This window comes from Miniopterus schreibersii (assembly GCF_964146895.1).
Source record: "Miniopterus schreibersii genome assembly, chromosome: 7".
Classification (NCBI taxonomy): Eukaryota; Metazoa; Chordata; class Mammalia; order Chiroptera; family Miniopteridae; genus Miniopterus; species Miniopterus schreibersii.
Genome location: NC_138108.1, coordinates 14024476 through 14051383, shown reverse-complemented (window position 1 = coordinate 14051383; position 26908 = coordinate 14024476). Strand labels below are relative to the sequence as shown.

The 26908-nt window shown below is 39.7% G+C and overlaps 1 protein-coding gene across 1 annotated transcript in view; it reads right to left on the bottom strand.

Annotated features, from left to right (window-relative positions):
* Positions 1-26908, bottom strand: part of LOC308559500 (interferon-activable protein 208-like) — a 45275-nt gene that overhangs the window by 6055 nt on the left and 12312 nt on the right. The window contains exons 2-4 of the mRNA XM_081142294.1: positions 5799-5964; positions 1766-2044; positions 112-166 (exon numbers count right to left, since the gene is read on the bottom strand). Coding sequence (XP_080998420.1) covers positions 112-166; positions 1766-1999 — 289 coding nt within the window. The 5' untranslated portion in view covers positions 2000-2044; positions 5799-5964. The remainder of the gene's footprint in view (positions 1-111; positions 167-1765; positions 2045-5798; positions 5965-26908) is intronic.

The window sequence follows — 26908 nt, the reverse complement described above, 5'->3', positions numbered from 1 at the left end:
AAGCTTGCTGCCCAGCTCCTTCAGTTTGCTTGTTGTTTGCTGACCTTTTCCTCCATTTCCCCCTTTTTGTTTTTGCTGAATTTGATGAAGCAGGATAGAGAAGGCAGCTACCTTGTGCTGTGCTTTGGTGATTAAGTTTTGCGATCGGCGAGCTCCTCTCCAGACTCTGTGTAGGAGACAAAAAGCAATACAACAGCGAATGGAAATTCCAGCCACACCTCCTCCCACTGCTTTAAGACTATTAAGAGGATTTAACTTTTGTAAGCCTTCCTGCAGCCCTTGTATTAAAGCAGTCCCAGAAACTAGTTGTAGTTGATTTTGAAAAGTAGTAGAAATATGGTTTTGTAATTCCCCAATTTCTTCAGTCACGTTATGTGAGTGGTATATTAAATGTTTTCATACTATAGACCAAGGAGAGTGTGTTTGATTCCGAGGAATAGGAGTGACATAAAAGGTAGACGTGTTCCAATCACATCTAAGATGTATCTGACATTGTAAACTATTTGATCTCCTAACATAACTACAGCTTGTTCTAAGTCTCCTAGTCTAGCATTACTTTCTGAGTCAGCCCGCCTCTGAGACGCCCTAAGTGCTCAGAGTTAGTGTGCCATTGCTGTATATAGTGTACAGTTTGCACACCTTGGTGCAAGGCTACTCCAGCCGTAGCCGCCGTGGCAGTGGCAGCTATAAGCCCCATGATAAGGGCAATGATCATGCCAATCATTCTTTTGCCTCTTTTCAGATATTCTACCAACCGATGAAACAACATCATGGTTGGGGAATCTTGCCAAGGACGGGACAGTTGGGCCGGTATCCATATCCCAGAGCGCGCTTTCAGCAGATAAATGTCCTGTAAAGAACTATTAAGGGGGGTGGAGAAATTCACACAGGTATAAAAAGAACAATTATGACAAGTCAGAGTATAGTTAGTCGAATTCCATAATACCTGCCCAATCATTATAAGATATGGCAATCGGACAAGCCTGTGTCCAACACGTCAAGTTCCTTGTAAATTGTAACTGAGTTTGATTAGTCGTAATGTTTTGCCATATATTCCCATTCCAAGCACACATAGGGTTTAATGCATTCATCAGTTTCCATAGGTGGGACTGAGAGGGCCCACCGATTAGATGTGGAGCACTCGCAGACATGCCCCCCCATGCCATTGGATGGTGCCATTAGCACGTGTAGATATATTGCCATGACCAGCAGAACGCCACCGTAAGTCCGAACCTTGACCCTTCGCTCGGGCAGAACCGTGAGGGCTCCAATCAGTGACACTCCCATAGGAAGTATTAATAAGAACCCGAGCCACTTCACCTCTACATTGTTCCCAATGTACCCAGTCACTCCAAGATGCTGCCGTAGTGGTCCGGCATGGTGGCCATTCAGGAGAGGGCGGGCCACTGCTGCTGATGTTGCCACTGAAAGTTTTTCCCTGGAGTAAAAATAATTTCCTCAATTTTTTATCTTTCCTAGTAGAATTTCAGACTATAGACACCCAGGCAGCAGTCTGTACCTTTAAGCTATGCTCAGAAACGCCTATGCATATGGGTAGACCCTCTACTCCTACTTCACAAAAGGGAATAATCATCCCCTCTTCGTGAGGAGCTATTGGGCCTCGAGTAGCAAAAGGTCCTGGCACCCACGATGTTTCACTAGTATAAACAGGAACAGTAGAATCCCACCCCCCTACTCCCCCGTTTAGGGGTGGGTTAGGGACGTATGCCCAGTAAGTGGGGTTTTCTGCTTGGATAGGCGTTACCTGTGTGGAAATAACAGCGAGCATGGCAAGGAAAAGGGCAGCTGCATTCACTGGCTGTCCAGCCCCTTGCAACGCTTGTTCAGCTTTCTGATTCATCTTCTTCAGTTGGCCCCAAGTAGGAACCGTAGCCCTTTGTGTTTGAGGCAAAGGGGCAGTGATGGTTTGTGCATGAAGATCTAACTTCTGCACGCTTCGAGTTAAGTTGCCAAATTCACTCCTCCTTCGCTTGTTCATGTCTAATCTTGATTTCCCTTACGGGAGTCCAATACTTCTGTTGACCTGTGGAAACATAAGCATAACCACGGCCCCACCGCAAACTTCAGCGGGGATCCAGGTATTTGTAAGGACATCCCTTACATACGCAGGTTGATGTACTTCTGAAGGACTCTCACGAGCCCAATGTTTCTCAGCTGCAGTAGCACCCTGAGTGTCTTTATTCAAAAAATTAATAGTAAAGAGAGCTCTTGCAATTCTCTGTCTAGGTGACTGAGTCCCTATTCCCCCTTTTTGTTTTCGCAGCATCTCCTTGAGGGTTCTATTAGCTCGTTCAATAATTGCTTGCCCTGTGGATTATAAGGAATGCCTGTGACATGTTGTATATGATATTTAGAAAAGAAGTGTTGCATTTTGCCTGCCAGGTATGCAGGTCCATTGTCTGTCTTAATGGCTTTAGGAAGACCCATCACTGCAAAAGCCTCAAGAAGATGTGTTATAACAGCGTCAGCTCTTTCATTAGGTAAGGGGGTCGCCCAAGTTAATCCAGAATAAGTATCTATAGTATGATGTATATATTGCCACTTTCCAAACTCAGACAAATGTGTTACGTCCATTTGCCACAAATTATTACTAGCAACGCCTCAAGGATTTACCCCTTCTGGCATTCGTGGTCCTTGTATTCATGTACAGATAGGGCAATGACGCAGAATATGACGAGCCTGCCTCCAGGAAATATGATAATCATCTTTTAAGGCCCTTGCATTCTGGTGATGTAAGGCATGAGCCTATGTGGCTTTTAAAACTGATCCAATCAATTTCTGATCTATTTCATGATTACCTCCTGCCATGGGTCCAGGAAATTGTGTGTGTGCCCTTATATGGGTGATATAGAGTGGGCATTTATGTGCACGAATTAACTGCTGTGGTTGTAATAATAATAAATTAATTGGTGAGGAATCCTCAATAATAGTGACTGTTTCTATATGTTTAACTGTGAGTTCAGCATACTGAGAGTCAGTAACTACATTGTTTGTTCTTGCTCTTGCAGTAATAGGATAATGGCTGATATCTCCGCCTGCTGGACAGAGGTTAGAGAGGTTTTTACTACTCGGGAAATCTTTTCCCCAGAATACCCAATCATTCCAGCCTTATTAGCATCTGTATAAAATGTAAGTCCCTTAACGGGTTCCTTTTGAACTATAGTGGATAATATCCATTGTGTTTTCTTTAGAAATTGAAATAATTTATCTTTGGGATAGTGATTAGAAATTTTTCCAAGAAAATCAGACAAGGCAATTTGCCAATCTTCATTTAATTGCTACAATGTTAGAATTTGTGCATTATTGAATGGCACAATAATTACGTCAGGGTCTCTCCCAGTTAAATTTCTTAAACAATTGTGACCTCAGATTATTATATAACATATTTTTGAAATATACTCTTCCATTTTCTTCTGACTACGATGTGGCAGAAATACCCATTCAATAATATTCATAGCTTATACTAGCAATCCTGTAGGAGAATGTGGGGTGTGAAATATTAGCAACTGGAAATTTTTCATTGACTCTATATGATGTATCTGAGCCCTTTGAACATGCTGTTCGATCCAGTTTAATTCCATTTCTGCTTCATGGGTTAATTCCCATGGACTATCTAGTTCTGGAGGGCCTTCTAGAGTTTGAAAGAGATGAGTCAATGCATATGTAGGGATCCCTAAGGATGGTCGTAGCCAACTGATATCTCCTAATAATTTTTGGTAATCATTGAGCATTTTTAGACTATCTCTTCTAATGGTCACCTTTTGGGGTGTGATAGTCGTAGACTCAATTAACTGACCCAAATATTTAAAGGGTGTTGTAGTTTGAACTTTTTCAGGAGCTATAATTAACCCGTATTCTGTCAATTCCTGCTGAGCCATGTTAAATATCTGTTGTAAAACAGGCATTTCTGGATGAGCAAACAAAATATCATCCATATAATGATAGATTAAACTATCAGGATAAGCTTTTCTGATTTTTTGTAGGGGCTGGTGCACAAATTGTTGACACACAGTAGGGCTATTTAACATGCCTTGTGGCAAAACCCTACATTAATGTTTCTCATTAGGCATCCCGTTATTAAGTATAGGGATCGTAAAGGCAAATTTTTCTCTATCTTTGGGATGCAAGGGAATCGTAAAGAAACAATCTTTTAGATCTACAATAATGATACTCCATTTTTGTGGAATTAAAGCTGGTGAAGGCGTTCCTGGCTGTGAAGGACCCATGGGTTGAATACGCTCATTAACTTTTCTAAGATCAGTCAGCATTCTCCATTTTCCAGATTTCTTTTTTATCACAAACACAGGGGAATTCCAAGGACTAGAGGAAGGCTCAATATGTTCAGCTTGTAATTGTTCCCGTACTAAGTCACGCAGTGCTTCTAATTTCTCTTGACAAAGGGGCCACTGTTCCACCCAGATGGGTTGTTCCATTTTCCAGGTGAGTTGTAAAGCGAAGCGCTGTACAGGGGCCCCTACTCTAAATTTGGAAATGCTATTCCTGCTGCAGAACTATGACAATTGAGCATGAACTGTCATTCAGATTTAGATATAGTAGGAATCTTGAAAGTGGCTCCCCATTGAGTCAACAAATCTCTTCCCCAAATTTAAAGGAATCTCAGTCACATAAAACTGACAAGGTCCTATCTGTCCCTCTGGCCCGACACACTGTAATTCTTTAGTACTTTGATATACATTGGTTAGTGTGCCGATTCCAGTAAATTGAGCCCTAACCGTTTGCAAAGGCCATTCTTTCGGCCAATTCTGATAAGCTATAATAGACACATCTGCTCCTGTGTCCAACAATCCTTCAAATTCCCTATTATTTACCCTCAATTTCATTTTGGGCCATATATCATTAATGACAGTATGCCAGAAATCTGTTTGCCTGTGCTTCCAAACCCTCCTTGTCTCTGGAGTGGTGCGGCTTTCCCTCTTAATATATAGTAATATAAGCAATTGTGCAATCCTTTGCCCTGCATCGATATTAGTAGTTTTGGATACACTGATCATGACTAAGGTTTCACCTAAATAGCCTGAATCAATAATTCCAGTATGCACTAAAATTCCCTGTGTTGTCAAACTACTTCTACCTAACAATAGTCCTACAGTATTTTCAGGAATAGGCCCAAACACATTAGTCTGCAACTTCTGAACTCCTGCACCCGGGACTAGTGTAACATCGTGCGCACTAGGAAGGCCCAGTGCAGCGCTCCCCTGGGCAGCAGGCATTAGTTCTGAAACACTGGTGCGGGCATGGAGGGGTAATTGACTTCCCCCGGAGACTGGCATTGTTGAAAGGCCACGTTGTTTACCCCGGGGCCCAGGCCTTGGGGCCCGATCTATAGTTTCCCGACAGAACATTCCCTTGTTTATCTCCATCAAAAACAGGCCTCTCATAATCTGTGCTGCATTCAGAGTCCCACTGAAACGGGGCAATTGCCGTGGAGATGAAATTGCATAATGACCGTACCCCCATAGGAGCAGGGTCCCCTAACTGCTGTGCTCTTCTAAGAGCCCGCATAACTTGTCTCCATACTTTCAGATTTAATTGTGCTTTACCTTTCGGTTGAAACCAATAACAGTGTCTTTTTACTGCCGTGAATAATTCTTTAAACTGTTTCTCTTTCACTTTTATGCCCCAGTTCACCAGCAAGCTCTGTAACCACCTTGTACACTGCGTTTCGGCGGCTGGGGAGTCCCCAGGCTCTGCCCCCTTTCCTGGGAGTGTCGCTTTCCTCTAGCGCATCTGCCCCTCTCGGGTTCCCCGGGACTTACTGAGACCGTCGCTGTGGACCCTGCTCGCTGCGCCAATTGTTGTGCTCGCGGGACGCGAAGAAACTGGAGACACGGAGGATGTAGAATTTAGGTGGAGACGCAGAGGGTTGAGGCCCTGGAGGCGCTGCAGCAGCCCTCCTCACCGTCCAGCGATTTTTATTGTGAGCTACAGAAAGCAGGTGTGAGAGATAGTGATCAGTAGAGACCAGAAAATGCGCAAAAGCAAGTGGCTTTGTTCTGAGCTATATGCTTAACGTTTTCCTTAAGGCCATAACTCTCCTGGGGGCGAGCTTCCCCGAACAATAAGGATCTGTTTTCAGCTCCTGGCAGAAATGTCTCCCTCGTTTTTCAAGGGGACATCTGCGATCCTGGGAAGCTTGCGGCCCAGCTCCTTCAGAGTTCGTTTGTCGTTTGCTGGCTTTTCCCACACCTCCCAATTGGAATGTACACCAGCGGTAACAACCCATGCTCATCCTGGAATACAAGGAATACAATCACGAATAAAAACGGTAATCCGTGGAATCTGCAATTCCTGGGTCATTAGATTTTTGGAATTGAATTTTTACCTTCGGTTATTTAGTGAGAATATTGGCTTTGGGGAAACAATAAATACTGAGTGGATTAAAAGGTCCTAGCTTTGCTTTGCTACCAGGCCGTGGCCAAGGTAGATGATCTCATTACCTATAATAGGAGACTAGAGCACCAGCGCTGAAAGCGGCCCCCTGGCCCGCTGCGCGTCCTGGGGCTGCACCCCGGGTGGTGTGTGGAGACAAACAAGCACACGCATTCTAAGGTGTTAGAGTACCAGGCCAGACCACTGCAGCTACATAGCCTTCAACGTCGCCGTCAAAGAGCACAAACAGGTGACGTGAGTTTCTGCAAATTGTTGAAGGATGATCTCAATGCACACTGGTCTTGACCCCAGGAATGAACGCAGAGGCTTTTTGAAAAAGCAGTCTCATCGTCTGCCACTGCCTTGACTTTGTTCTTTCCATTTCCCATTTATTGGTTAAGAAAAGAAGTATTTGCTAAGATGGGCAAAGATCAAACAATAAATAAACCAAATCCTCAAATCCAAACAACACTATTTTCCTGGGAATTGTTAACTAATTTATATATTTGCTTTATGGGAAATGTTGGCATTGAACCTCAGACTTGAAATTTGAAACAGTGACTCTTGCCCTGGTTGGCGTGACTCAGTTGGTTGGAACATTGCCCTGTGCACCAAAGGGTTGTGGGTTCGATTCCTGATCAGGATACATGCCCAGGTTGTGGGTCCAAACTCCAGTTGGGGTGCGTGTGGGGGGCAAACCATTGATGTTTCTCTCTCCCTTCCTTTATCTAAAATCGAATCCTTTTATTTTAAAAGAAACAATAATTCTTTCCTATGCAAGGTACAGACTTTAATATTTAAGACCTCTAAGTTTTATATTCTATTCCTTTGTTAGTGGTTATAGGATTGACCACTCTAGAAATACATCCTACCTTCTACTTAACTTGGAACCTAATTTCAGTGTTTTATCACTTGTAGGTTGTTGGCATAGAGCCGGCATGCTAATATTCATCTGTCTGAGTCTGACAATTGTATCCCTCCCCCCCTTTTCCCCACTTAATTATGAACGGTACAGCTACTATCAGTTAGCTTGTTGGCTATCGGAGTGTGTGTGTGTGTGTGTGTGTGTGTCCTATGTCTGTCCCAATTTACAAAATTTTCAAGTAACTTGAGAGTGTGATACCAAGGCAAATGTTTCTAGCATCCAAAATAATTTTTTCACCAGCCTGTCATTTTTTTGGCTTTTGCTTAGGAATAGTTTAGTTCAGTTACTTGGGTACAGTTGATTGAATACAGTTGTAACAACTAATAAGAAATCTGTTATAAGTTAGGGGCACTTTACATTTGTACTCCATTGTTTCCGATAGAATGCATTATTTTCAACCCAAAATTTAGGGCCTGCGCAAGTCCTCTCTTGGTCTGAAGCCTTGTCTAACAATAGACAGGATGAGGAGAGCGTTAACTCGCTTTGAGTTGAAGAATAGTTTATTAGTAATATAATATTCTATAAAAAGTCAACAGAAACAGATTCCTTCTCTGATGAAAACAGTCCAGACTCCCTTGCGATTAACAGGACTTCCTATTGCTGGTTGGTTCTGGCCAGCGGAGGCCCCCCCAGGGAGGTGGAGGCCCGGAGGATGGCGAGGCCGGGGTGCTTATGCGCCCATCTCCCTGTCTGGCAGGGTGCTGAGGGCTGGCTTTGTTCCTCTACCGAAGACCACAGTGCCTGTCAGAGAGCCTCTCCAGGTAGTTTTCCACCTGGCGTCTCACAGCCTCTCCCCCCTTTTATGTTTTCAGACCAAGGGCTGGTAACAGTTCCCCTGCACTGCTAGTCTCCAGGTTCTATACCATGCCTTCTTGCTTCTCTTAAACCCTGTACACACCTCTGTAAAATGTGATTTTCATTAAACCCTCCTCAAATTTTCTAATATAAGTAGACCTGCTGTTTTGTTTTTGTGGGTTTTTTTGCCAGGTCCTTGGGTAAGGCACTAATTTTAAATAAAATAAGAGACATTTTTGACCAATATTAATGATGAGTGAGAAAGAATAAAGGGGCCATGGAGCACTCAATGAAATTTCTGTGTAGCCCCTTCCTACCTCCTCTCTCCATTTGCTCAATCTGATCTCTCTCCCTCCTTCTGGCCCCCAGTTTTTTCATGACTGATCAAAACATTTTCTTTCCATTCTCCAAGGAATCCCCTCTACTCTGGATTAAGTTCAATATTCTAAACATAGCACTCTCTCCCATCTCTTAAACTTCTCATCAGTTTTCATCTCATCCTCTCAAATTAAATGGGAAACAATTTGATATACTAATCAAGCTACACTAAGCTACAAATGTCAATGCTTTGTGTAGCATTCCATGGTGTACTGACTTTAAACAGAGTCTTCTGAAGATAAAAATGTCTTATCTCAGATTACATAACATAAACAAAGGAATAACTCTCTACTGGTGAGATTACCCACAACAGAGGCAAGTTCCATTGGGGAAATCTTATGAAACAACAAGTGCAATTTTTTGGTCACATAACAGGAGTTGAGGCTCTACATGGATGTAAGGTTTGCACTGAGAAGCTGAGTGGTAGGTTTAATGTAAGGACTATGCCAAAATGAGACTATTTCTCTTCCTAGTAAAATGTAAAAAAAGAAAGTAGGATGGATATGCGCAACTGTGATATCAGAAATGAGCAGACACTACAATAACACTACAATAATTCTTTCTGGATATTGGCCATATCCATTTAGATATTGTTTGGGCATGATTTAATGTATCAAAACTTAAGCAGAATCTGAAAAGAGTATGGAATTTGATATGCTTTGGATAAAGTCAAGAACTGCCAGACGATCTGGACTTTTTTCAGAGCTGCGCTTGTTTTTGTTTCTCTGATATGAAAAGTTTGGAGTGTCATTAATACCTATAGTCCAGTTTCTGATGGTTTGCACTATTATGTGTTTGATGCCATTAATTCAGCACCTAGATGTGTTTTATATACCGTTTCTTAAAAGCCTCTGCTGATAATGCCTTCCAATCCAAACCCAGAGACAAATGAACAAATCTCACTTTGTCATAGTCACTTTAATCCAGTTAGATGAAGACATGTATGTAAATTGCATTGCAAAAAGATTTTAAGAGACTGCATATCAGTTCATTTGCATGGGGGAGGCTCAGTAATATCCCTCCTGTGTCAGTGTCTGAGCTCCAGTATCCTAAGCCCTACATCTCTCAGCTCGCCTAGAACCTAGGTAGATCTTTCTAACTGCCTCAACCAATAGAATGTGATGGATGTGACATTGCACGACTTTCAAGGCTAGGACGTACAAGGAAATCCAGCTTCTGCTTGGCTCTCTCTTTCTTGCTCAGGGCACTTGCCCCTCTGGAATCAGCAAGCATGTTATGTATGAGGAAGGCCAGATCACATAAAAAGGCCACATACAGTTGCTCTGACTAAAAACTTCTTCTAATAGCTAGGCTGACAGCTGGCATCAACTATCGCTTATGTAAATGAGTGAGTCTTCAGATGATTTCAGTCCTAGCCTTTGAGCCACTCTGGCTGAGTCAAGTGAAACAGAGATGGCTGTCCTCATTGAGCTCTGCCTAAATTACAGATTCGTGAGCAAAATAAACGTTGGCATTGCTTTAAGCCTCTAAATTTTGGAATAATTTAATATGTAGCCATAGATAACTGGAAGAGCGTTCAACAAGATGGTTCTTTGACACTGCAAAAATCACATTGCTCAAATAATTTGAGTTCCACTGCATCTCAAAAACTAATGCTGCACCATAGCAGTGCCTGGTGTACTTAGTATATCTCCCCTTTCACTGAATGTAGAATTCCCCCTTTTGTGATTACCTTGAGAAGAGAAACAAGTGAGACCTCTTGAGAATAGGAAGTAGCCAGATATTGTTGCTTTATGGTTTTTGTGTATCCTTAGAACTAGAAAAAAAATTAATTGGCTTGCAGTAAAGTGCTTCCACTAATTCAGCTCTTGAAGGACCACCTTCACAGCTGGCAACCTGACGATGCCACCCTGTGTACCTATTCTGAAGCAGCAATGACCCAGTCTTACCTTGATCTATCTCAGTAATTCTGACAAAAAGAATTTTTAGGGTGCAGATGAGTAAGCAGTAAGTACAGACAGAGTAAATAAGTTATGTTCTTACTTATTGTGCGAGTCCCCAGGTAGTCTGGAAACATACGGTTGTGGCAAGTTTAGAGTTATTTCCCCATTTGTAACTCAATAGGATGGCTCTTGTGGTTGACCTAAGCATCACAGAATGAGCTGGAGAAATCTGTCAAGATGTGTTGGCCAACTTCTCAGATAAACACTTCAGTTAACTTAGAGGTCAGTGCCTCCATTTCAGCCTGATTTTCTCTAGTTTTGGCAGCTTGGATATGATTCCAGTTCAGAAAATCCTTAAACTTGATTAAGGTAAATTGCTTACAGCAATCTACAACAACTAGTGGTATGACTGCAAGCTGATTTCCAGGTGTTGTAAGGATTCTATGTCAATAACAGTTCTTACATCGATGTGGTGCTGAGAAATCCATATGGACTATTGAGCAAATATAATCCTTGTAGAATAGAAGGGGCTTATATGCAGCAATGTAATCTACTACTGTAACATTTAAATCAATTGCAGTTCACCAGACAAAGCTTCAAGCCAAAGCTTTCATGCAAATACTCTCTGAAAGTGCCACAATAAAGTGGCCAAGACAATATAATAACCATCTGGAAGAAAAAGGTGGGTAGTAGGATATTTAATATTATGGTCTCTGGAGCCAGCCTACCTGGGTTAAAATTCTGCCTCTCAAACTGGTTGTGTGATCTTTCTTTGCCTCAGTTCCCTCCTTTCTAAAATGAAAATGATAGAGTTGTTGTAATGTTTAAAAGAGTTAATAGATGTGCAGTGTGTACCACAGTGCTTGGTAAGCAGCAAATGCAGTAAATGTTAACGATTACTATTCATTTGTGAGTGAGCCACTGGGTGCCTTAAATTATTCAATATTTTCCTTTCTTTCACCATTACCAAGTATTTGAGAGTTCTCTGAAGTTAATCATCCAACTTGTTCAGGCACAAGATATGCTTCAGTCACATTGTTTAACATTGACACTTCTTCTGGAAGTGTCACAATTTGCCCAGAAGTTTCCTGTGATGGTCAGCTCTAGACATCAAGATTCCATAGTATTCTTTCCACTACGCACTAGGCAAGTGGAGAAAACATCATGACCACTGACTATGTGCATAGATAGTGAAAATGATAATTAATGATAAAAGCCTGCAACAAGAGTTTCAAGTGAGGTTCATGTTGTATTGGTGAAACTTGAGCAGTGGAAGATTGTTGGCTTCAGAAAGAACTCATGATGAAGATGGTATTCTTTGATGCACATCTCAGAGCCTGCCACCACTATTTTTTCCCCCCACTATGTACAGCTCCCTCACCATAAGATGAAGAATTATTGGTAGGAAATTGTGGTTTATTCTTAACCTAAGAAACCGATTCTGACTGGGAAGTGAATATAACATCCTAGAAAGCAACGTTTTGCTGAGACCAGCTCAACAGAATAATATCTTCAATAAGTCACTAAGTGACCCTGCGATGGCAGACTTCTGAAGAAGAAACACAGTAAAAGTGTGGAGCCCCAGGAAAGTTTAGCCTTGTTTAGCTCTAGATCATAGCCACACTGCACATATGATCACAGTTGGCCAAATGCTGATAACAGAGATAGAGTAATCCAAGAAGGTGCCAGTGGATGTTCTCGTTCCAAAACTTCCCTCATTATTGGATGCCCACTGTGTCCTCTTTTGATGAGATTATCAGCATTTTTTTCCTTCCTTGAAAAGACATTAGTGTTTTTTACCATTATCAGCAGTTATGAAATTGTTTGCGAAGCTAAGATAGTTCTTCCCTTTATATTTGAGTTTTCTGTGAATTTGGCCTTCCTTGTTGAGGCCATGATTAACACAGTGTTTAAGTATTAGCAACTTCTGCTAGCCATTTGTTTGTTTTGCTCTCCAATTCATTCCTTGCTCTTCTCTGTATTGGAGGGAGCCCCATCTCCCAGGTTTTCTTGCACTCCGGCATTTGGGCAGGCTTGGTCAGTAAGAGGTACAGATGAGAGACTGGAGAACAGGAAGAACGGAGAGAAAAAGGCATTATTCCACCTTCTCTTTTTCTGCTTTGAGCAACGTCTCTAAGAGGTTGTGTGTCTCCTCTGTGGCTCCAACTGAGTTGTCCATCATGGTTGTATTTGGCATTGGGCCTTGGCCTTGGAACTTCCCTAACACTAACGTCTCCCTCCCTTCTTCCAGCAGTAGCGGCTTCTACTTTTGCTAATCTCTGGTCTTCTCATCATCCTCTGCTTGCCTTCTAGCATCTTCCATCACCAGTGTAGAAAATTTTCTGTATTAAACTCCTTTGTTGGAAACGTCTAGAATAATTCCTGTGTTCTGACTGGACCCTGACTGATACATGCATGTAGAATCATTGTAAGATATCTGAAAGAAAACTCTAGAATGTTAGAAAATTCAAAGATTTAAATGGTAACAAATTCTAAACGATATTACTGAAACTATTTCTGGAATATTGATGGGGCATCTACAGTCACGCTATTAATGATCAGCTACTAGTAGGCATAGACAAGGCCAATTTTTGCAAAAATCTTAACCTCAGTAAGAACAGTGAGAAATTTATTAAGTACAAACACCACATATGGGAACTTCTTAGGGTCTTTCTTCAGTGTCCTTTTATAGCATTTACAGAGTTTAACAGAAAGCATTAGTAACCATATAATTGGATTAGTCCATAGTATACACAATTTATTCAATGGTACTTTAGTTGACTAGAACCCTAAATATCTCCTCTATGTTTTTCTTTAAAACAAAAGGTTTATTTCTTTTTAAAATTAAGTGTATTGGGGTGATATTGGTTAAAGAAGGTTTATTTCTAATTTGGAGTAAATTACTACAGAGTCTGGAACTAGATAGAATGACACAGGCATACTTTTTGGTGCAATTTTTCTGAGAAACCTGTTACCATCTTGTTGAAGCTAAGACTTCCTATGGTTTTCAGTATCTTGGAAATTGATTCCTAATGTTATAAGACAGTTTCTCCCCTCAAGTATATTTTGATGACAAATTAAAATGTGTCGTAACCACAACATAGCTTCTGATAATATCAGTTATTTGATTATAATCTTGAAGAACTATGAAGAGTGTTCATAGCAGTGAGGTAAAAGGTTTTGGAGAAAATATTATAGAAGGGTCCCAACCATACTTTTAAGCCATTTCTATAAGATTATCTCTCATTTATTCTGCAAGCCCCTGCAACCTGGCTGCCATGTCTCAACTCTGATCCTTACACCTCTCTACTGGAAGTGTCTTGAGAAGGCCATCAGTGCTGTGCTACATTAAATCCACTCTTCTTTTCTTGAAAATCTCTTCCCTCTGGTCTTGGTCATTTTGAACCATACTTTACCCTAGAGGCAGCTAATTAAAAATCTCATTTTCTCTTCCCCAAACAATGTAGTAGCCTCCTAATGTGCCTCATGGCCTCTGTGTTTCCTTTCTAATTTATCCCCCACTTTTTCATAGCATAGAAGACAACAGGATAGGGAAAAGGTCATGGTGTAGAAGCCAGCAAGACCTAGGTTTCAGTCCCAGCCCTTCCATGTAAGTGACTTAGTGCTGACCTCAATTCTGATACATCTTGTAAATATGAATAGTAGAACTGACCTTGTGGAGTTGTTTGCAGAATCAAAAATAATAATGTCTAGAAAATGGCTTGTGCATGATACAAAGTCAGTTTTGATTCCTTAAATATCAACTCAGTTGTGAACATGCCTCTTTTCTGTTAGTTACAGGATAAACTGCAGCCTCCCTAGCCTGGCAGCATAGCCCTCCACAAGCTACAGCTTCTTTTCAGTCTTGGCTTCTATGCCACCATCCCATGTTCTGAAAACACAGATGGGCTTGCTTATTTCAACACTTGGCCTCTGATTCATGCCTCCATGCATTTGCATATATAGCTCTCCATCTGTAGTGTCCTTTGCCCTTCTATTTGAGTGGCAGGCTCCCAATTTATTCTTCAGCACCCTATTCAAATATTATCTCCCAGTCTGTTGGCCTCATTCTAAAAGATTTTGAACAGCTTTGTGCTGTTAAAGTGATCTTCTATTCTGGAAGGTTCTGCTCTTCACAGGCTGAAATTTGCAAATATAGTCTCTAGCTTCCTTGCTCAAAAATTAAATTATCTATGGTCTGTGACCCAGTTGTCAAGGCATGCTATTTCCATGTTAAAAACAGAAATTTTAGGTAAAAATTTTTAATTAAATAATTCTTGTTACCAGTGAATATAGGATAAGTATTCCCATAACACTTATGAGGGAAAGCAACTTTTGGAGAAAACAGTTTATTAATATATATTTAAAACAATACTTAAGACATTTAAGCTATTTTAGCCAGTGATTCTATTTCTAAAAATCTATTTAAAGAAAATAAAAAGATACCTGGACAGAGATTTATGCATAAGCATGTTCTTTATATAATTATAGTGAAAACCTAGATAGAATTTGATTATCAAAAAATAGGTTTTAATTATATAAATTATAATATATACATAAATAGGATAATCTGTAGTTATTAAAAATTACATTTGCAAAGAAGTTATAATAAAACAGAAAATTCTTATGATATAACATTAAACAAAAATCAGAATACAAAAGCATACCTTTGATATGACCAAAATGATATGGAATATCCTGTATACATAGAAAAAAAACTGAAAAGAATATGCTGAAGTGTTAGTGATTATCCACATCAGTCAAAGTTGGCTCTCTGCTATAATAAATAAACCCCAATTTTTGTGGTTTAACAGTAAAAGTTTATTTCTTGTGGTGTCACAGTCCATTGCAGGGTTGGAGGGTGACTCTTCTTCAGGCAATAATTTGAGAAACCAGGCTCTTCCCATCCTCTAGAGACTGAGTTCTTTTATGCAGTTACTAGGCAGGTGAAGGAAGGGAGTTTCAGAGGTATGGCCCAGAATCTAGACACATCACTTTTATTCATACACCACTGGCAAAAACTCAGTCACGTGACCCCACCTACTTTCCCAAAATTTGGGAAACTGTATTGGCTGCATTGCATGGCCTTCCGGAAGGAAGGAAGGAAGGAAGGAAGGAAGGAAGGAAGGAAGGAAGGAAGGAAGGAAGGAAGGAAGGAAGGAAGGAAGGAAGGAAGGCAGCCAATTGTTAGATTTCTGAGAGGAAATCTAACAATTTCTATTTCTTGACATTTGTATATATTTTCCAATTTCCCCCCAGTAACTGTGTTAAAAGAGAAAAATGTATAATTAGAAGCCCTTAAAGTCTTAAAAGAAGTTACTCAGTTAATTTGTGTGACATTAATTTACACAAGTATCTCCTTGGAAATTCAAAAGATAAAATTTGTTTCAAGCAAGAGTTGCTGTTGCAAGATTTCATTACTAGCACCATAGGAAATTCATGCACTGTGAACAGTCCTTTGATTCAAATGATGGTATTAAACTATCTGAATAGTATTGAGAAGTACATTGATTATTGCACAGATTCATCAAATATTATTTGAGAACATAGGGAGCTGAGAGATCTAACTTTAAATCATGTTTTTGGTAGAAAAAGATGGAGAGGTGAAAATATCTGATACCCAAATTCCTGAGCCTCAAGCCTTTCCTGCTATTACTCTAGAGTTCTACTGATCCCCAATTGTCCTTAGCCATCCAAATCCACCCTCTTCTTATCTGAGAGTAGAAAAGAAACAGAGGATGTTGGAGAAGTACAGTGGCCCCTTCCTTCAACTTCTCCCTTTAATGTCCAGAGGCCAACATTTATTCTGGACAGTATTAAAACGTTGACCTTCAAACAATGGGGTGATAGCAATATTTTCTTCCTTCCTTCCTTCCTTCCTCCCTCCCTCCCTCCCTCCCTCCCTCCCTTCCTTCCTTCCTTCCTTCCTTCCTTCCTTCCTTTCTTCCTTCCTTCCTTCCTTCCTTCCTCTATTCATCCACCTAACCACCTATCCAAGACACATTGATTGAGACTCTATAAGGAAACAGGAAGTATGCATTGTAACTTTTTTTTTTTTGGTCTTCTATTTTTATTTGCTACCTGATGATGAAAGTCTTTCTCAATAAACATATTGGAGAGCTGGTACACTGACAGAAAGTCCTTCTATTTGCTTTACAACAGCCATTTTAAACACAGGATCTACTCAGATCCCAGTTTGGGGTCTTGTCTTAAGCACCAGACTATTCTATTTTTTTTTTTAATTTTTTAATTGATTTTTTTGAGAGAGAGGAAGGAAGTGGGAGAGAGAGAGACATCGATTTGTTGTTCCACTTAGTTATGCATTTATTGGTTGATTTTTGTGTGTACCCTGACCAGGGATCAACATTAGTATATTGGGATGACGCTCTAACCAACAAAGCTGCCTGGTCAGGGCCTCCAGACTAATCTTTCTGTAGCTAGGAGAGCACCTCTCATTTTGCCCAGCAGCTGCAGCAGTGATGCTGCTACACTAGGAGATGCTGGTCTCCTCTTTGGGTTAACCCAAGCAGGGTTTTCTATACTCATTAGAATCTGCTTTCACAGTAGTTCACGGGCATCCTTTGTTCTTACATTGTTTAAGGAAAACATGTCTAGAACAAAAGTCCTGAAGAAGAAATTGGATTCATAACTTGTTTTATTCTATAATAGTCTACTTAAAATTAGAAAAGTCATGTCTATTGCCCTTCTCAGTTTATCAGATTGAGCAACACAGATTTTACTACATACAACCCCTTGGGTTATTAGCATTTCACAATCATTACCCTTTTTTACTCAGAGCACAAAATGTCACTAGAAACATGTGTGAAATATTTAGGAATCTTATACAAAATGTACAAAGGAACATGAAAATATTATTTTTTATATTTAAGATAAATTTTTTAAAATGTCTTATTAGTTTTTAATTAGAATTTTTAAACTCTTGGTAAAATGCTAAAGTCGATCTTGCCTAACTGAGTGGAATTTGCCATCTGTCTATCCTGTTCCAGTCTTTTTTACCTCTGATTTACATTCTTGTATGTACATGGTTGGTTGTGTTTGCAGAGCCAGGAGAATCAGGACATAGAACTTTATTTTGTATTTGGGATTATTTGATCAACCACTTCATCCAGAGAACACTGGATTTTCTAAGTTGCCTGCTAAAGTAGGTCAAATTCTCGAGGTATTTTTTTCACCACACCCTCTGTTTTCCAGGAGACTGACTCAGGGATCTGTTCACTCTCCAGGTATCCTGATGGCTTCATTGAGTACACACAGTAAGTTATTGCACTATGCAAAAAACTAACTTTAGATTCAGCCCGTGAGCAGCAGGTACTTAAAAGGAAAAAACTAACTGCACTGTTACTGGAACGTAATTGCTTTAGTATACTGGCAAAAAATTCCATTTTTGTACTTTCAGCCAGCATTTCCTGGTGGTGACAATCCTGACTGTGCAGTAAGATAAATAAAAGATTCCTTATTTCACAAAAGAATTCTTTATAATACAAATACGTTCATTGTAAATGACTGCACTTCAAGACTATTTTAACCAGATACTTGAGGAAAGTATCAACGCCCACTATCTGAGGTTAATGTTTCTCAGTGAGGCTGTTACACCAGAGACCAATGCCCAGTCATTTACTCCCAAAGAAAGGGTTTGGCCTGCTTTACAATATCATTTGCTAATAACGGCGAGTGAGTTATACTTGTAAACTGTTCAGGAAACCTAACAAAACCTAACACAAATCTGCGTTGGAACTGAGACACTGGAATAAAAACAATGGGCACTTTTCAGCAATGGTTTGGATTAAAGGGCAATGTTATTTCTCTTTTTAAATCTTCTGCATTTTCCAATCACCTTCTTGTTCCCCAGAGATGAGAAGAAATGTGTAGTCATGAGAAGACTCAGATTCATCTTTCCCTTTTACCTCTGAGGGGTTAAAAGAGAAAGAAAAAGAGAAGTATTAGCCGTTTTCCTCAGAGCCACGCCGGCTCTCTGTGGCTTATGTCTTCATTTGCTCTTTTCCCCCAGCTCGGCCTTCTTCGTGCCTGTCTTCCCCTTGCTGCCTCTGCTGCCTCGGATGTCGCCATAGCTCCATGGGAAGCCTGGGGGGAGGGGACATTTGGACCCCTAGTCCAGGTACACAGAGATTTTTGTCTGATAACACCACAAACACCCTGCTGGCCGCCTCCCTGCACTCGAGACTCACTATTTTCAAACACCTATCTGCCAAACAGGTTGGCCGTGAACACGCAGCCTGCTGGTGGTTTGTCAGAGCTGGGATGTGTCTCTGTCCTTCTGACTCTTGGGCTTTCTTCTCAGTTCAGCCACACTAATAAATATAGCTTTTTTGCGAAGTGGAGAGTCTAGAATGTTTTTCTCCCCCAGGTTGTGGAGAGAGTGTAAAAGAATGAATTGCTTTACTCCAAACTTCAATGTTGATGAAACACAACTCACCACTCATCTGAGGTTGCAGAGTTTGACGTGGAGGGGCTGTGGCAGCTTCTTGGTCACATGATAACATTATTTCCTGTCTTCTCTAGTCACGGTTTGGAAGTTAGGGGTACCTGAGACTCATCATTTTTATTTGGTATTTTCAAGTGAACAGTGGTACCCTCGATCCTTAATTAAATGTCTTCTCCTCCACCCACTCCACCCGCACATTTTTACTTATTCTGTTCTGCTCCACCTACAGGTGATTTAAGTAGCTATTCGACACAACAAATGAGAGCGAAGGGGACAGAACAGGAAAAATAAAGGGACAGAAGAGAGAAACAAAGTGAATGAGCAGAAAAGACAATTAAAAATGTCCTGCTTTAAATATGGGAAATGTCACTAGGTACGTATAGTTTGGGTTCTGTCCTGAAACAAAACAAATAAGTTTTTATTAAGAAACCACATTTTAAGACTGGCAAAGGATATGTGAAAAAGAAGAACTAATGAGTCTCGTCTCTCTCTCATCTCTCTGTCTCTGTCTCTGTCTTTCTCTCACACACACACACACACGTGTGCACACACACACAGGTGGAATTTGACAATCAACATTTAACCATGTAAGAGCAAGTGGTTTCTAAGATAATGATTCTGAGTCGGCAGAATGTCTCTGTCTTTGATTTAGACCAGACATTGCCTGTCATTTGGCCTTAGACGTGCCTTAAGGTCCCTTTGAGGTGTGGTCTCGCTGAAGCCAAAAGCTTAAGGCAAAATCAGACCTGCTTCCTCCCTTTTGATGTTCCTGGTACTTTAGCACCAAAATATACCCAGCCTCTATGGCCTATGGTGGTAGACCTTCCATGATCGCTTAACTTTAAATAGACAGATGGATAAGTAGATGGTGCTTTCTCTTACTCAGCACTGGTCGGATTTTTACAAGAAAGCGCTTTCCAGTTTGGGGCTCCACATCTTAAGAGAATGCTGAGATTTGGAGAGGATTCAGAAGGGCCTACGGATGTTGATGAGAGGGTTGGGAAGTGGAACTTATAAGAAAGAGTTAAAGGCATTGGAATTGCTTATCTTGGAGAAGAGAAGAAAGGTAACCTAATAACAGTCCTGCAGTGTCTGAAGGTATGTAATATCCATAATGGTTACCAGCTGTTTTCCTCCCCCATCAAAGAGAACCAGAGGCCAAGTGCTCACACTGCATAGATCAAATAGGGGAAATGCTTCTTGTTGCTGCTGGTAACCGTGTTAAAAAGGTAAACTGGTAACTGTTGAATCTGTAAAAACCATTCTGGAGTTATCTAAATATAGATTTTTTTGGGGGGGGGGGTCTCCTATTTTCTTGGAATTGGAAGATAAAACTTATGTCGGGGTTCTTACTGTTGCGTCACAATTTCTAAGTCTGTAAGAACAGAAACTTATGTTAAGAGAATAAGAGTAGATACTGGCCAACAATCACAGAACCTGTGATCTACTTTCCATGGAATAAGTGAAGTCAAGACAAGGAAACATGATCTCCATAAGTTTAGATGTAAACTTTTTAGAAAGGTGCTCTTTCTCAGAAACGTACTGCTGCTAATTGACACACTGAAAAGGAAAATCTAGAAACAGCAGAGATTAAAAAAATATGTCGATACCAAAATTATGTAGGCACTAAGAACCTCAGTAAGAATTATACTGGCGCGCACGTGCACACATACACACACACACACACATCCCAGACTTTCGTCTTTTCTATTTTTCTTTTTCATTACAACTGGCTAAGTCAATTCTTCCAAGTTGATCCACAGGTAGGTCTGTGTCTGCACAAAAACCTCTGTGTGAACCAGTATGATTCAAATATTCCTCCTATTCCCAAGCCCGTGAGGTAAGTTGATTAATTCAATAACTAAAAAAATTAAAATGCCTCTGTAGTCTATAGTAGCCAATCATATTGGTTATTTAATTAACCTCAAGGAAGAAATAAAACATCCAATTTTTTGGCAAACTTCTACTTTGTGTTGTACTAATATCACAGTAACCTAGTCTCACTGTTCATCTCACTGTTCTAAATTCTGATAGAATGTGTCACATGATTTAGATGAAATATTGATATTTGTTGCTTGTATTTTAGGTGTCATATCCAAAAGATCATCACCAAGATCCATGTCAAGGAGCTTTATTCCTATTTTTTTCTCCCAGGAGTTTCATGGTTTCTAGTCTTATGCCGAAATCCTTAATCCATTTCAAGTTAATTTTGGTGAGTGGTGTAAGATAGGGCTTCAGTTTTATTCTTTTACATGTGAACATCCAATGATCCCAGCACCGTTTAATAAAGAGACTGTCTCTTCTCTGTTGAGTCTTCCTGGTCAACTACAGCTGATTGCACATACTTCAGTTTATTTCTTGGCTCTCGTTTCTGTTCCCTTGGTCTGTGTGTCTGTTTTTATGCCAGTACCGTACTGTTTTGATTATTGTAGCTTTATAGCAAAGCTTGAGGCAAAAGCAGACAAAGTCAGGTGATTGGCGAGCTTAATTCTATCGGCAACTTTATTCCCCTTTGCCATGTAACCTAATGTACTCACCAGTTCCTGGCATTAGCACACGGACATCTTTGGGGACCATTATTCTGCTTTGCACACTGGGCATATTTTACACTGATTCACAAATGCACACTTAAGTCTTTCATGTTAAATATATAATGTCGATTTAATAGTCATTGAGAAGTAGTGAAGAGGCATTTTGCTAATCCAATTGGTTGGATCTATCTCTAATGCTATAGACTGATTATTTAACTCACTGTTGAACTTGAATGAGCACAGTAGTAATTATCATCTCACTTGAACAACAACCAACCAACAAAACAAACATTTGGTTGCCAACAGATCAATTACAAATAGAATAGCTTACCGACAGATTGTGCCTTCTAATGCAATCTTAACATTACAACCTATCAATGCATTTATCCCAGAGTATTTCTCCAGCTCTGTGGCCTAACATACCTCAACCATCTGAAATGTTAGGTATTTTCTCTCTGGATTCTCAATTTTTTCTTCTACAGACTGCCCCAGGCCCCCTGCCATATGCCCAAACATTCATTTTCCTTCTATTTTGTTCCCTAACATGCTTAGTGGGGAGGCCTCTTCGACTTGTCTTATGGTGAAGAGAGATGGTGTGATTTTACTGTTGCCCCCACTAGTAAAATTATAGACAGGAAGACTACAGATGTGGAACAGATGTGTATAATGATCATTTTTAAAATTCCATGTAGAGCTCTCATAAAAAAGTGACTGCAATAAATGTTTATATGTTTGGCCACTCATACTATTTAAACAAAATCATTCAACTTATTGTGTTTTGCAATCGACCTTATTTATTTCAACAAAAGCAATTTATGACTACATTTTTTTTCTTTTTTGAGCTTGGGAGAAAGATAGCTTTGTCCTTCGAAATTCAGGATGAGTTGGTCTACCTGTTTGTTTCTTGGTTCTAGGTAGAGTTTCTCCAAAAGGAGGGGATACACCTTCCTTGCAAGGGGCATGTTCCATGGAGGAAACATGAGCCTTAGAATTAGATGAAATCCCAGCTCAGCCACTTAAACTAGTTCATATCTCTGAGCCTTCATTCCTCATATGCAAAATGGGGCTCACACTGTAACTCACGAGATTGCTGTGATGAAAAACTGGGATCATGGATTAGAAAGCAGCTAATGCAGCCCGGCCGGGCGTGGCTCAGCGGTTGAGCATCGACCTAGGATCCAGGCGATCAGGGTTCAATTCCTGGTCAGGGCACATGCACAGTTGCGGGCTCGATCAATGACTCTCTCCCTCTCCTTTCCTCTCTCTGAAATCAATAAAGATATATTTTTTAAAAAAGAAAGCAGCTAATGCAGTGCCTGGTGCATGAAGGGTCTGTTCTCTTCCCCTGCCTACAGAGCAGGAGGCCATGCCACTAGGAGAATACTTTTAGGACCACATAAATTTGTTTTTATTCATTTATTTTTTCTATGATACGTGCTCGTATATTGCATTGTGTGCCCACCACCCAAAGTCAGATCATCATCGGTCACTATATATTTGGCTCCCTTTACCCTTTACTACCTCCCACCCCCCCTTCCCTTTGGTAACCACCATATTGTTGTGTCTATGAGTTTCAGTCTTATATCTCACATGAGTGAAATCATATGGTTCTTAGCTTTTTCTGACTCACTCATTTTGCTTAGCATAATATTCTCAAGGTCCACCCATGTGGTTGCAAATGGCAGTATTTCGTCTTATGTCTGACTGGTATTCCATAGCACATATGTACCACATCTTCTTTATCCAGTCCTCTATCACAGGACACTTTGGTTGTTTCTAGGTCTTGGCCACTGTGAATAGAGCTGCAATGAGCACAAGGGTGCATATATCTTTGCAAATAAATGTGCTCAAGTTTTTCGGGTATGTACCCAAAAGGGGGATTGCTGGGTCACATGGCAACTCTTAATTTTTTGAGGAACCGCCATACTGATTTCCATAGTGGCTGTACCAGAGTATATATCTACCTACAGTGAATGAAGGTTCCTTTTTCTCCATAACCTTTTAAACACTTGTTATTACTTGCTTTGTTAATAATAGCCATTCTAACAGGTGTGAGGTGGTATCTCATTGTAGTTTTGATTTGCATTTTCCTAATAGCTAGTGAAGTTGAGCATCTTTTCATATATCTGTTGGCTATTTGTATGTCTTCTTGGGAGAAGTGTCCTCTGCCCATTTTTATTTTTTTTTAATTTTATTTCATTTTTTTTTTTATTGTTGAGAGTATTACAGATTTCCTCTTTGCTTACCTTCCCTCCACTCATCTCCCACTCCACTGCAGGTCCCCACCTGTGCATTGTCTGTGTCCATGGGCTGTTCCTATATGCTTATAAGTTCTTTGCTTAACTTCTTCCCACCCTCCTGCCCACCTTCCCTCTGAGATCTGTCTTTGCCCATTCTTTAACTGGATTGTTTGTTTGTTTGGTATTGAGTTGTATGAGTTCTTTATATATTTTGCAAATATCTCGTCCCATTTAGTTGGTTCCCTTTTTGTTTTGCTGGAGGTTTCTTTTGCTGTGCAGAAGCTTTTTAGTTTATTATAGTCCCATTCATTCATTTTTGCCTTTACTTCCCTTGCTTTTGGGGTGAGATTCATAAAATCTTCTTTGAGACCAAAGCCCATGGGTTCAGTACCTATGTTTTCTTCTATGTAATTTATTTTTTCAGATCTTATATTTAGGTCTTCGACCCATTTTGAATTAATTTTTGTACATGGAGACAAATTATAGTCTAGTTTCTTTTTTTGCATGTGGCTTTCCAGTTTCCCCAGCACCATTTATAGGAGAGGCTTTCTTTTCTCCATCATATGTTTTTGGCTCCTTGGTCAAAAATTATTTGCCCATATATGTGGTTTTATTTCTGGGCTCTCAATTCTGTTCCATTGTTCTGTGTGTCTGTTTTTCTGCCAATACCATGCTGTTTTGATTACTGTTGCTCTGTAGTATAATTTGAAGTCAAGTAGTGTGATACCTCCGGCTTCATTCTTTTTTTCTCAGCATTGCTTTGACTATTCCGGGTCTTTTGTGGTTCCATGCAAACCTGATGATTTTTTTGTTCTATTTCTTTAAAAAATGACATTGGGATTTTGATGGAGATTGCATTAAATCTGTATGTTGCTTTCGGTAAAATGGACATTTTAACAGTGTTGATTCTTCCAATCAATGAACCCAAAATATCTTTCCATTTCATTGTGTTGTTTTTAATCTCTTTTAATATAACTTTGCAGTTTTCAGTATATAGGTCTTTCACATCCTTTGTTAATTCCCAAGTATTTTATTCTTTCTGTTGCAATTGCAAAAGGAATTGTTTTTGTTTTTTTCATTTATTTTTCTGAAATTTTATTGTCAGTATATAGGACAGCATTGGATTTTTGTACATTGATTTTGTATCTTCATCTTTCATCAATTCATCAAAATTGCCATTTAAGTATTTCTATCAGTTTATGGCTCCAGTGGCATCTGCTCCAGAATTTCTCAGGGCCTTAAATATGCCCAGGTATTGTGAAATGTACAAGGAGGGTTTATAGCATTCAAGTTTTCCAAACTTACACTGATGAAATGTCACAGTGTGTCACTGGTTAAGAACTTGGGACCTGGAGTCAGGCTGCCTGTGGTTGAAGCTCAGTTCCTCAATTCCTAGTAAAGAGACCTGGGAATTGATATGGGACATACGGCATTTGAAAGAAGAATTCTCTGCATCATTATCTGACTTCCAAGATCCTTTGAAGTTTTGTATGGTGGTCTCCAGTGTGAGCCCATTGATTAGATTTTAATGGGAATCAATGAAACTTTGATATTTTACTAGCTAGTTAACACTGTCAAGTAAAAAATGTTTTTATTAATCACTAGTTATTTATATTTAGTGTATGAACACTTTGCATTTATAATCATTAAAGTGTAATAAACCACAGTCAATTATTTGTAATAAACAAATACCTTTTCAGATATAATGGCAATAAAAGCTAGGTATTCATACCTACTGGCAGTTTATAATTCATAATGGACCATGCACAATAAAATTATATTTAAAAATTGTTTTTAAATAAAATTAGTTTTCTATTTGTGGGTATCATGTGAAAATGCCTGGATAAGTTTTCATAAAATTTGTAGGGTATTGTTTAGAAAGGTCTAATTTGAAACTTAGGTTATGTGGCAGGTCATAAAAATTACTTTAAAGAGTCCTAAGGCACCTCAGAGAAATAGGCAGTCATCAACCAGGAGCTGAAAGTGGGAGTCAATGAGAGGTCTGAATAAGTATTGTTTAGGAGAGATAGTATACTTAGTAACATGCCATTGATGGAAAATAATAAAACACTGATTTCAAATAGGTCCCCCAAATGGCAAGTCCTGAGGATAGGTGCTCCTCAAAGCAGGTGTGATTTATTACCAAACTGCCTTTCTCTGCAGCAGCTCTTTTGTGGATTTCTCCGTGCAGAAGCACAGCATGAACTTGCTTTTTTATGAATGATGATGACTGAGTCTTTCAGACAATCGAGGATGACCAACATGTGATGTGGGTCTTCTCTTAGCTTCTCCACTATCCGTAAGTCATAACATCTATGGTTTTCCTGCATCGGTCACGTGGCCCATCTTTTGCATGTGGGAAGGAATGTAGTCTTCTGTGGGAACAGGAGACTCAGAAATGGAAACTATCCAAGAAAAATGTGCTGAGTAAACCAGAAGACTGAGCAGAAAACACTTTCTGATACGGTAAAAGATAATAACTTGGTGAGAGTTATACCAGCAGTTAAACAGTTGTTTCAAAGGCTGGGAAAATGCAGACATTCTATGTGTAGGAGGGAATGGGTGTTTCAGATTTATTAACATGGATTTAAGGGTTTAGGATTATTTGTGTTTGTGGTAAAGAGCTCAGACTGAAAGTCTTTGTTTACTGCCTCAAGATTTAGTAAGTCAATTTGTTTCCTGTGCTCTATCTTGTCCACAGATAATATCTTTTTAAATAGAATACTAGATTGCATGCATGAAGTTAAGCAAATGTGGAGTAGGAATATTACCTCATTGAAATAGACTTTAGGATGTCCTTAATTCACAGGAACATTAGAAACTTGTCAGAGCGCCTCACTAACCAAGGAAATAAATGTTTAAGGCAAGATTTCGTGCTATGCAAACCTCTGTGGTTGGAATCAATATTTTGTACTTATGGCAAGTCCACCTTAAGACTACCTTCCAAATCAGTTCTGTATTGAGTGACAGAAAAAAATGATTAAAGGAACCAAAAAAATAGCTAATATTACAAAGACATCCTCATGTATGATAAAAATTTAGAAATAAAAGGCAATTCTGCATTTGACTTGGCTTTAGATAAAATACAAAATAAGAATGGGAGGCTTTTGTTTTAGAAAGGTGGGGTGCTACAATTTGGGAGAGAAGACAATTTCATAAGTAAAAATTTCAAAAGAGTACATGAGAGGAAATTGCAATAGTAAAGAAGAAGTGATTTAAGCATTTCACAAGAATTTCAGAAGAACTAGGGTTGAGATGCA